The sequence below is a fragment of the Etheostoma spectabile genome, chromosome 13, assembly GCF_008692095.1.
Source record: "Etheostoma spectabile isolate EspeVRDwgs_2016 chromosome 13, UIUC_Espe_1.0, whole genome shotgun sequence".
Lineage (NCBI taxonomy): Eukaryota > Metazoa > Chordata > Actinopteri > Perciformes > Percidae > Etheostoma > Etheostoma spectabile.
In genome coordinates, this window is record NC_045745.1 from 27,338,028 (window position 1) to 27,350,454 (window position 12,427).

The 12,427-nt window shown below is 41.6% G+C and overlaps 2 protein-coding genes across 3 annotated transcripts in view; one reads left to right on the forward strand and one right to left on the reverse strand.

Moving 5' to 3' along the window:
* Window positions 1-1,342, forward strand: part of arhgap35b (Rho GTPase activating protein 35b) — an 8,214-nt gene extending 6,872 nt beyond the window's left edge. The window contains 5 exon segments of the mRNA XM_032533909.1: window positions 27-104; window positions 291-422; window positions 638-743; window positions 878-1,165; window positions 1,167-1,342. Coding sequence (XP_032389800.1) covers window positions 27-104; window positions 291-422; window positions 638-743; window positions 878-1,165; window positions 1,167-1,287 — 725 coding nt within the window. The 3' untranslated portion in view covers window positions 1,288-1,342.
* A 4,466-nt stretch (window positions 1,343-5,808) lies between these two features.
* The window catches only part of LOC116700585 (Down syndrome cell adhesion molecule-like protein 1 homolog), a gene marked incomplete at its 5' end in the record, with an annotated part of 54,215 nt that continues 47,596 nt past the window's right edge, over window positions 5,809-12,427 (reverse strand). For both annotated transcript variants that reach the window (XM_032533899.1, XM_032533898.1), the window contains 8 exon segments: window positions 5,809-8,811; window positions 9,423-9,734; window positions 10,632-10,832; window positions 11,055-11,207; window positions 11,307-11,425; window positions 11,545-11,575; window positions 11,690-11,845; window positions 11,926-12,213. In XM_032533899.1, the coding sequence (XP_032389790.1) occupies window positions 8,378-8,811; window positions 9,423-9,734; window positions 10,632-10,832; window positions 11,055-11,207; window positions 11,307-11,425; window positions 11,545-11,575; window positions 11,690-11,845; window positions 11,926-12,213 (1,694 nt within the window). In that variant the 3' untranslated portion in view covers window positions 5,809-8,377.

A 12,427-nucleotide genomic window follows, 5' to 3' on the forward strand; every position in this document is an offset into this window, starting at 1 on the left:
ACGTCTTTCCCTTTTTCTTTCCTCAGGCCTGAACACAGAGGGTTTGTACCGAGTAAGCGGCAACAAGTCAGAGATGGAAAGCATGCAGAGGCAGTTTGAACAGGGTGAGCTGATCGTCAGACTTGTTTGAACCAGCTGTTTGACATGCAATTATGTGGCTGCCTAATCAAAACATAAACAGAGAGTTACCAAAGGAAAGTGACATGCGGCTGATTGTTCAGTGCTGATGACGGCTACTACTGATATTTTCTCTGATCCCTTTTTTTAACTTTCTCATTCTCCTTGTGCAGACCACGGATTAGACCTAGTGGAGAAAGACTTCTCCATAAACACTGTGGCTGGAGCCCTCAAAAGCTTCTTCTCTGAGCTGCCTGAGCCCCTGGTGCCTTGTGCTCTGCAGGTGGACCTATTGGATGCTTTCAGTAAGCAAACACTGCTGGGCTGGGAGGGTCTTTACAAGAACATAAAAAGATTGTTTCTTTAGGAAGGGAAGAGGGTAGGGAAGGACCTGTTTTGCTCTGTTTTAGTGTTGACCATAATCATTTTCATTGTAGCGTAAGAAGACATTTTGGTTTCAAATTACTGTGTGCAATGATGACGTCTTAGTTTTAATGGTAACTTTTCTCTGTGTGTGCAGAAATCAATGACCGAGAACAGAGGCTATATACCATGAAAGATGTACTGAGGAGGTTCCCCAGAGAGAATTATGATGTCTTCAAATATGTAGTGAGCCACTTACACAAGTAAGTTCCCTGTCCACTGTTTGAATCACTTTCATGGAAGTGTTGGTCTTCTGTGGTGGACACCCATCTGTTTGTTCTGCACTGTATGACAACTGTTAATAATTTGTTGTCTGTCTGTGTGTGTTTTTTCCCAGGGTGAGCCAGCTGAACAGGTTGAACTTGATGACCAGTGAAAACTTGTCCATCTGCTTCTGGCCTACCCTCATGAGGCCGGACTTCACCACCATGGACGCCCTGACTGCCACACGCACCTACCAGACAATCATCGAGAGCTTCATCCACCAGTGTGCATTTTTCTTTTACAACCAGCCCCTCCTCGACTCCCCCACCGGCCTAGCCGGCCTCCCCGCCTCACCCACCACCACCCTCAGCGGGAGCTCTGCCTACTCTTGTTACCGCTCCTCTCCTCCCCACACCACCACCACTCAGGCCCTCCTCATCAGTCCCCGCCCACACCCCCCAGTCTCCCCTGCAGTCTCTGCTCCCTCCCCTCCACCAGCACCCCCATTCCCACCATTCCCCTGCCGAACAAGAGACACTGTGAGAGACAGTCAAACCACGTGTGCCCATGATGATGCTGGACCTTATCACCAACACACACACAAAAAAAAAAGGAAAAAAAAAGTGCACTTGCACACTACATTTTTGATCATGGACAACCTACATTCTGAAGAGAGCAGAAGTATGAGAATCTTCCCTAACCTGCCATTTGTGTCCACACCCGTGTGCATCAGGGCAGGCTGCCGTTTTCAGTGACTCTTCCTCTTCCTCTGCCCTCAAGCCCTACTGACTTTAAGATCAGTTCGAAGTGGAGGACAGAGGTTCTGTCCAGCAAGCCGCTCTGTCTTCGACCGTCACCACGATCCTACGCTACCGAGAAAATGAAACCGCTATGCCAGCTGGAAGAATTGATTTGTGGCTACCATGTTTTTATTTTTGTAAAACCTGTTTTTAGTTTGTTTTTTTTTTTTTTTTTTTTTTTTTTTTTTTTTTTTTTTTTTCTCTCTCATGAAAGTACTGCCACTGGATTTTTAGACTGTTCCTCTGTAGATCCTTTGGGCAACAGTTCGCTCCATATAGCCGAGGCTCCTCTGTCTGCCTTTGGGCTTTCTCCCATCGGCTCTACTTGAGCGATCAGCATGGGGAGGGGAGGGAAGGAAAGGGGGGTGGGTTGGGTTGGAGGTTACACATCCAGGGATGCACTTTAATGATCACTGTTGTTTTTCCCCCCTCAAAAGGGTTATTTGTTGTTGTTGTTGTTGTTATACTGTTGTCTTGTGCGTTTTTTAATTTCACAGCTCAAACAGCCATACCCATTGCCTCTACAGAGCTCTGGCAGATCAAACTTTGTTTACATCAAACTTGTTTTTGTATCCACAAACGTATCTGAAGCACTTTGTGATAGTGTAGCGTTCAATTTGAAGAAATGCCACTAGATTAATTGTCCATATTATTTGTTTTGGTGGCTGAATGTGGCATCGGTGTAGGCTTGTGAAACAAGGTCCTTTTGTAAAAACTTACGTTCTTTAATTTGATCCAGACGGCCCGTTTTAGGTTGATGGGAAATCTGAATCTACTCATATTCGTCATTCATCCAGCCATGTGAAAAGTAGTTTTTTTTTGTTTGTCCTATTTCTAGCTGTTGGTTGATCAGATTGGATGTTTAGGGAAGTTTGGTTTAATTAGACCAATATTATATCAGAGAAGACCTTACCTTTCATCAGTCAAGTGAAGGAGAAGTTTTTGCCATTTTTGAATGTGTAATGTAATCGTACCATAACACAACTCTACATTGCCATCTGGTGTCTATTGAAACCAAATGCTTGAAACATGATAGGTTGCTGGAAGTGTTGCTGTAGCTGTCTATCAAACCAAGCTCTTTGTAGTCATCTAATATTTAGGACCTTTTACTCAGAAGGTTTCATATTTTCAACGTTACTGCTAGTCCGGCAGTACAATACAATGACCAGTATAAGTTCAATATTAGTGGACGGGTGGCCGTTTACTTGCTCTAGTGAATTAGTTTTGTGCTGGCATACTGTCCTAGCTTTTCATGGAAACCATCGGCTGATTTTCAGTGGTAGCACTGTTAATGAAGACCTGATCATTTTAACCATTAAACCTAGGAGAGGAAGCACTGTCTTTTCAATGGGCACAAGTAAAAAAAACAAAAAAACAAAACAAATGGACCACCAGTCACTGATGTTCTGGATCATTGGGGCTCTGGTATGGTTCTTGGTTGCAACGATGGCTGCACTAGCTAGATCATTGGTTGGCGTAGTATTTGGGATCATCACCTACTGTTACTTTTGGAATCGCAATGCTTTTGGAAGTCAGTTGTTTTATTTGTCCGTCGGACTAAACTGAGGGCTCTTCTCAAACCGCTCCAAGCTGTAACGTTGAGACTGGCACAGAACCAAGCAAGCAACTGTCCCACTATAACACGATTCCTGGGAGTATATAATCTTACCGCATCACTTGACTTCTGACACAACCCTGGCAAATGTGCCATTCAATGAGCAGAAATTGAGTCCATACTACTCTATTATGGTTGTTTATTTGTATGTTGGGGGACACCACCCGTTAGTCAATGGTAGAAAACATTTCTAGTGTGTATTTCAATGATCGAAAGTCAATTTTTACAATTTTTGTGAATGGTTCAAGGCCACTTAAGTTTAGTGCATGATTTAAAAAAAAAAAAAAACACACCAAGGTAGAAGGATGAGAGCCTCTACCTGTTTTAAAACATGAAATTAGTACGAAAACATAAATACTAAAGTGAAATAGCTGAAACGTGAAAGTTTATGTACTGTGCACCAAGAGCAAACCATGGGATTTGTCTGACTGAGAATAGTGTTTGAAGATGAAGGCCTTATGTGAACTGTATAATAGTTAATAAATTAAATCTTGTAAAATTGTCCTTTGCTCTCTCATGTGTTTGTGTCTTTTATTGAGCTTTTTACAATTTGAGCGGTACCTCGATCCATTAGTGTCACATTTTACGAATGAAATTGGGACTTCTTTGTCAAAAGTGCTTTAAATAATTGAAGTTAACGAAGCCAACCCATAGTGGCAAAATGAATATGGTCATAACAACGGAGCCCAGTGAATCAATATAGTTTTGTTGGTTAAAGCTATGAAAAGCCGAGCTGCACTTTGCTGTCATCTGACAATATACAGGCTATTATTATCCACATTTTTCACTGTGGAATATTGTAGTGTGGTTTCAACTATTTTTTCCTGATTGACAACTTGCTAAACAAACACAACAAGGCATGATCATATGGCTGCTAAGCCTATTTTTTAACTCTGCTCTCAATGAAGCATCCTTCTTATTAATAAGAACATACACATATTGCATGCAGGAAGACCTCTGATGTAGTAACTAGAAGCTGTAGTATTTAGGCTCTGATGCAGGTGACCCTGAAAAACATCAATTATTTACAGCATATCCGTCATGAGTGACTGCACTCTTTTGGTAGAACACTTTTGTCACAGTATCTGTTAACCTGTGGGGATGGCTCGGCCATTATAATGTTATGGCGCCATCTTGTGGCTGCTTAGCTGTAGAGTTCCTGGAAGAGGTCATCATGTCTTATTTGATTAAAAAGTGGCTTTACAAGTTTGTTCCCCTTTCCTGTCCACTCATTACATTCCACATTCACCTCTGAGGTTGTTGGGTTATTCTCACAGGTTGTCTGATAACTGCTCCATGTTCAGATGCCTTACTGGAATCAAATCTGGTGCCACAAATCTTTTTTAAGACACCAGAGCTGTATATGAGCAGCTACAGTGCATCTTCAATCTCCACCATCACCATCACTTCGTAGTATAGCACATGGTCTGGGCTGCTTTACATATCTATGCTTACTGCCTAAACTGTACAACAATGACACATGTTTTCAAACATGGAATAGCACATCTCACTGATCTCTTGTCATTCAGCGCAATGTGGTTTTGGCAGTAGTTTGTATCATTTATGTGATTGTTTGATGTAAATTCAGGCCAGTGTTACTACTACAGGTTCTACAGCCTGAGGATGGATATGTGGGATGTTTCCTACCATTATGCAGCACATTGGACTGAATGACACATACCAATGTAATTGTAGTTTATCAGCCTTTTTGGGGTTTTTCCCTTTATTGACAGTGGATAGACATGAAAGGGGGAGAGAAATGGGGGATGACACGCAGCAAAGGTCAGCCGGTCGGATTCTAACCCTGGCCGCTGCAGGACTCAGCCAACATGGGGCGGAATAAGCTCTCAGGAAGAGAATATTAGCGTACTGACCTGCATTTGCTATCCTTTGTGAATCCTCAGTAATATCATTATGATATGCCTACTTTACAACACAGTGAGATATAGGCTAAATGCCCACAGTATGTTCCTGATGGACCTCTGTGCGTTCCAAAGTAAAATCCCAGTATGCCTATCCTCTTTTTTGTTGTTGTATTTACTAAGGGGTACTTAACTACACATGAAGTTCAATTTACTCGTCATGAGGAGTAGCAGTGTTGCTTTTGAGTACAGTTGTACTCTGGAGAGCTTTACAGAAAAAGCCTGTGTTACACATTAGTTGTGTTGAGGGATGGAGGTTTGAGGCAGGGAAGGTCAAAATAAAAGAAAAAATTAAGTTGCATTATGGGAAGTGTAGGAATTTAGTCTTTTTAGGGATTTCAATAGGGACTACAAGTCAGGATATACAATATCTACCTCTGCTGATTCTATTTTGACCCAAATCTGTTTCTCATTGGCCCCCAAACTTCACAAAAAAGTGAAATAAATTGCTGGAGTACCCCCTTAAATCATTTAAATTGACCGGCTAAATATTTACATTTTCAAATTATGTTTATAATATATAATAAATGTTTTTGTGTAATGTCAACCGGCCACAGGTTGCTATAATGATGCTCAATCCAAGTCACACACTCCTCTGAGGGAATATTTCTACTGTAGCACCTCATCTCATCTCTTCTCATGATCGTGCCGGCAGGAAATGCTGCTTTAGCTGTTCAAACATTTTCAGATGATATGCAAACAAACCTGCTGAGAATGACAGAGGCCGTGACGTATGAAAGATAGCTTTATTGCACAAGGTGTTAGAATGATCTTTTTAGTTTTTGCTTTCTTTTCATAGAAAATGTACTTTTGAACACAAGCAATTGCTAACAAGCAACTCAAACAAATGTTTGGGATACCCTCAACATTTTTTTGTTTGTTTAGTTTTTCATACATTTTTTCCTTCAATTTTTCCCTTTTAGCAAGCATGCAATGACTTTGAGGATGAACAAAATACAAAATAATAAAAAAAAAGTAAATAGGACAAATGACAACATCAAAAGACCTTTAAAAAAAAGAATAAAAATTCAACAAATTAGTATCAAAAACATTAAGGGAAAGAAAAATGTTTTTTTTTGCCCATTTCAGAAGTAAAATATTTTATTTTTGATACTATTTCAATTTTGAAATTGGGGCATTCAACCCTGATGTGTCCCCTGATTTATTCTGACGAAAATAGCTCTTCATACAAAACTGTGTTTTATGTACAAGACTTAATTTATAAACAACACTGAAAAGGTAGAGATGATGGATCTAGTATGTGTAGGGCGGTGAATTTTGCTTTAATTTATCTGAATGGGGCAAAAGGACAGGAGCCAGAATGCTTCAGGCTTGCAGACCAACTCCAGTCCAGTCCAATATACACACACAACAGTAGTTTGTGTGACCAAAAGAGCTACAAGTCCCTGATTTCCATTGGCTGAATTGGTTTAAGCCACAGGCCACATGTACCTTAGTACGGTTTGGCCTCTGGAACCAACATTTTGACAAAACCCCAAACAAATTTAAATGAATATTATGAATCAAAATCAACAAACCAACAGATAACCCCCTCCCCTAAACAAACAAACAAAGCAAATGGTTAAATAAAAAACATAAACCACAAAACGCTATCATGGAGATGCTTCGAAAAGACATTCCAATAGTTTGTTGTGTGAATGTACATCAGCGTAAAATGGAGGGGTATGGAGTCAAAGAAAGCGGGACATATACAGTACTTCAGACAGGGCAACGACAAAGATATCAATTGAGTGAACATTATATCATTTTCAAAACTGAACTCCCTGACATATAACATTGCTCAACATTATATTATTTTACTTCATTCACATCATGACTGGGATTCTGTCAGCTAGTTAACTGTTTCTTTGAAGAGCGAAAATCGCCAAGGCAGGCTGGGAAGTTAGTAGGACGTGTTACTGCAGCCTTAATTCTGTGTTATAACGCAAGTCTGTAATCACTTTGCACCGACCCTCCTCCCGACATAAAACATATTAGTGGAACCTCTGTGATACTGACGTCACTGTATTTACCAATCACTCAGGCTCTCGGTGAGCTCAATAGAATCAAAGATTCTGTATTCTCTTTAGCAGACTTACATAATATTACAGGCTTTCTGCCATAATTGTTTCCGAACACACACAGCAAACCAGGTAGGCTACTATTGGTTCACCCGGCCAGCCCGCCTTTTTCAGGAACTAAAACTTAGTAGCCCGTCTTGCCTTTCCCATCTCAACATGGGGCTGGAAAAGGGCCACTCTCTGTCCGTACAGGAGCGAAATACTCTTCTCTTAGTCATTCTACATACAGTAACATACAGAACATCCCGTATATATACCAAACCTTTTTTTTCCTTTTAGTCCAAGCTTTTTAAATTTCTCTTTTTTAACTTTCATGATTGAGCGATTGTCTCGTTCTTAAATTTGACATTAACATTAAATTGCTGTATATACTACTACACTATTGTAGTACATACAATTTATATTTTGTCATAATTTCAGTTAAATGTCAATAATATACCTACATAGAAATATATATGTAAATTCTTTATAATACCAAATATTCTCTATTTTTGTAATGTGAGAACGAATAGCTGGTTCATTTGGGTTGTGTGTGATTTGATTCAAAAGTTAGACACTGTTCAGCTGAAGAGATGTGTGGAGAACATTAATGTGATAGAAATGTTATCCTTCTTGGACGTGAACCTGAATCATTTCTTTTGGAATCACCATTAAGAGAAAATCTGCCAATAGCTGTTTGGGACTTTAAGAGACACAGAGGGTGAAAGATATAGTAAGAATAGGTAACTTAATTGAAGTCCTGCAAATTGACAATAATACTCAAACTATGGAGGACAGTATGTGTGTGCATATGAGAGACAGGATGGCCACACAGCTTTATACTGGCTATCGTCGTCTTCATCATCATCATCATAAACAGAGCTTTCAGCTCCTCAATTACAGTCAATATTTCCAAATGACCACAAAATTGCTTTTTTTTGCTGTGCTACTCCCGCGAGAAGTGAGTGGAGCTGGGCACCAGCCGGCTGGAACTGTTAGTTGGAGTTAGTAATTCTTTTATAGAGTCCCAGGTGAACATGAAAAGTATAGGATAGCTGGGTCTCTGTCTTGGAGAACATCTATCCCGAGGAAAATTAGACAGAATGCTGGGCATTTCACCATTAGTTGGGTTTAAAGAAAGATGGTTGCATGCCCTTTCTGACCCAGCCTGAAGAGCACCAGATTGGGGCTGGCTGAGGAGTGGGACAGCAATGCAAGTCTGTGCAAGAGAAGGGACTACACCAGTGTGTATGACTTGGAATAGGCCCCCACACTCTGTTTCTGCAGTCTCCCCAGCGCAGAGGAGCTGCTCTCTAGCAGCGAGTCTCTGGAGCCCCCCACCTTGTTACTGTTGGTGGGGTTGCTGCTCGTGCTGGAAGTGGAAGCTGTTGCAGCGGTGTTGGAGCTGGGCATGGTCAGAGTCCTCTGGGGCAAGGTGGCAGTGCCCGAGCTCGCACCCAAGCTGCTCAGCCCAGAATGGCCCAGCGTCAGGACCTGCTGCTTGGCAGGGTCTAGAGTCTTGTGACGGCCCTGGGTGTGATACGCCCGCTGCGTCAGGCTGCGGATTGAGGCTTCCCGCGGTGGCACTGCCGGGCACGGGTCATGCAGCTCCCCTTGTTTGCGAAAGAATGGGTCTGTCTTCATGTAGAGTGGAAGGTTGCAGAATTCACCTGAGAGAAGAGAGAGAAGAGTTTAAAGCTATAATGCATTATTTCCTATATTAATACCTGCCTATATGCCTGCGTTGATTTGATCCTCCCATGTGTGCAGAAAGAAACTGAGCCTTGGAGATATCCAACACATCAACCAAGAAACATGACTCCCTTTATAGCTTTAGTCCTCCTAGCCAACTGTCTGGAGATAATTATTTAGCAGTATAAAATAGTTTGATTCAAATTAAATCATTTCACAGTGACAGTGTCATTTCCTGGCCTTAAGAGGGATTTATGTATTTATCTGCTGAGAAATGGTGTAATGAACCCTGTCTCACACAGTCCAGTTTATCCCCACAACATAACATAACATCTCTATTCTAGGCCTTTTGTCTCTGTGCTTTATTTAAATTCCTACTTTAGGTTTAGGAATCTCTGGCTTCACTTCACTATCAGTCCTGTATGTCAGGGTACCGCTGGCTCACATTAAAAAAAAAGGTGTAAAAAGCAAGAATCTGTAGTCTGTTGATTTTCAATATGTAGCTCTGCAGGTGAATAGAGTATAAAATGCCTTCTTAAAAACGCTAAATAAAGAAAAAGCAGGTATGCATGCATCTTTTCGTACTTACTTTTGTTAGCGCGGTGGGGAATGGGCACAGCCACGTTTTTACCACGGTCGTAGTCCTGCGGCTTGGGCGGCGAGGCAGTGAAGCGGCAGATGCCAGGTTCAGATGGCGTGCTGAGGGAGGTCATGCTGTCTGCCGGGTCATTGGTACCTGTGGTCATTTGGTCGGATGAGCTATCGGAGATGAAACACTCTGTAATGGTGAACTTGGCGTGCTGCAGGTGCTCCTCCAGCTTGGCGTGCTCGTAGGCCCTCGCCAGCTCTTCATAGGTGGACGAGGCGCTCTCTGTCGACACCATGCTGTTGCGCCCCTTATCTGAAAAACATACATTGTGTATTTAATATAAGGACAGACCTTTGGAAGGAAACTTTAGTCTGTGTTTTAGAGAGAGCTGTTGGTTGAGAGACCATGGTTTAAGGTTTCTAAATGTTGGTGAGTGGGCAAACCATATACTGTATCTTTTTGTAAATTTGCATCCAGATGCAATGAGATTACTGTTACACAGTCATTTTGTTATATGTTTGTCCCCCCCATTTTTAATTATGAAAGTGTTACAGGTAGGGCTAGGAGATATGGAGAAAAATCAGATATTGCGATATTCTTGTCCTAATACCTCAATGTCGATATTGTGGAGATATTAGAAGGGTTGACAATTGGTGCTTTAACAAAATAGCTTCACAATGAGATTTAAGATAATCTTCAGTAACGTAGATATGATAACTGAGTGGGTAAAGGTAAAAATAATAGCGCTAGAACAGCATGGTAACACAGAAAATGACTAATTTTACTGTAATGCAGCCTTTAAAACCAGGAAAAAATAACACTTAACCCATTTACGATATAACGATTTCCAAAATCTATCTAGTCTCATCACGATTTGAATATAATACATATATTGCCCATCACTAGTTACAGGTAGCATTTATAATAGTGTTAGTAGTCAGAGGCTTAACTAGGACATAAAAATACTGAAGTCAATAGATTTGGGAAGGCAGAGTTAGGTAAGGAGGTTAAAGATGCAATATATTTTCTCCAGTCTTGCATTTGGTGAGAATACATGTCATGGTGTATATAGTGTTCATATGCTGCCGGATTGGGCTTGAATTTGACGGGAAAAAAAACTTATTTTCATAAAAGAACTGCTCTTGGTGTAAAAAAAATACAAATAACATTAAAGAAATGTATTAGTGGTATTAGCTGGGATTGACCCACCTGTGTCTTGCGAGAGGCTGGCGCTGTAGCTGTCACTTTCAGTGGCGGTGATGCCGTGAGAGCCCATCGTCCGCCAGTCGGAGGTCAGAGTTCGCGCCGAGGCTGTCGACTGGCTTTGACTCGGTCGGCTCAGTGTCCACTGGCTGGAATATCTGTTCCTGGAGCTGTGGGCTGATTTTATACTCTTCCTGGACACGGGGTCTGAGAGAGGTCACAGCGATCAGAGAACTTGGTAGTACAAAGACTGTGTATTGATTGTGAAGAATATACTGTCTTTACTGTCTGAAGTGGATAAGGTGGAACTCAATACGAGATCAAAGCTTTCACTTGCATTTATCTGCTCAACCTTATTCATTTTCTGCCACTTCAGGAGATGTAGAATGTAACGCAAAAATCTTCATTTGAAAATAAAAATAAACTCACTGGTGCCTGGGCGGATGTCCGACATGTCAATCAAAGGCCCAGAGTTCTGGATAAGGGCTTGGTGGTGCAGAGACACGCCTGTACAGAAGTTCTGCGGATTCACTGATTGGCTAAACTCAGTGTCTGTCACTGGCACCGCAGCCTTGTCCTCCCCTGTTGCAGTGAGACAAAAAAAAAGTTAATTATCAAATATAAGCTACTAGAAAATTGCAGTGATAAATGATAGTTTGCGTATTGAGTGCAGCCACATGCCTATCTGTTTGATGCCTTCCTTGTCCTCGATGAGTAGCTGAACACGTGGGATGTCAATGTGAAGCCTTGGTCCTTGGGGAGGGCCCTTTACTGGAGTGTCTATACTGCGATTGTTCTTGCTGCACACATCCATATATACACGTATAGTCATTCTATTATAAGGTTTTCCAAACATATCTGAAATATGACTTCCTCTACACAGTAGGAATAATTAATGCCCATAAAAGCTGGCTCTTACCTGATAAGCATCTCTGCCAGGCTCTTAGCATCTATAAGCAGACAACATCGTAATTAGATTATGATTGGCTGTGAAGATAATCGTTTCAACTAGTCAATGTTATAATAATCCATTACACACAATAACAGCCTTCTTTCTCTCTCACCTCTAAGTCGTTTAAGCCTCTTCTCCTTGCGTTTCTTGCGGATAATGAAGAGCAAAGCAACACCAAGAGTAACCAGGATGACGGGGGAGCCAATGGAAAACAGCTTCTTCACGTCATCCCCTTCTCCACGAGCTGATTTAATGGGAGGGATTGTACCTAAGGAGAGAAGAAGGAAAATATTGAGTACAGGAAATTCAGTGCGAGAGGCACTCAGAAAACATGTAGGATACACTTACTGCCATCATAGTCGGTGGTGGCGAACTGGGAGCTCTGGTTGCCACACCCAGCACTGTTGCATGCCTTCATTTTGAGCTCGTACCAGGTGGCCTCACGCAGCTCACTGAGGAAGAGCTGAGTGGTGGAGTTTGCTTTGAGACTCTGCCACGCCCAGGTACCCTTGGGCCTAAAGTCCAGCATCATGTCAGTGATGGGGCAGCCGCCGCTGGTCCAGCCCTGCAGGTTGAGCCCGGCATGAGTGGAGTTGATGTGGGTGAGCAGCGGCTGATCCTTATTGAACACTGGTTCTGTAGAGAAGAGTGGCAAAAGACAGAACAGGAAGTCAGAGAGAGGGTGGCAATGCAAACAAAGCAATATGTCAGTATATATATTTGTGATCTTTTAATCTGGGAAAGACACTACCATTATTGGTACTATTTTACATGAGGATTTAGTTCATTAAATCTTCCCTACATACAAAGTCTTAGTGAAAAGTTTCACTATTATGCGACATAAGAAAAA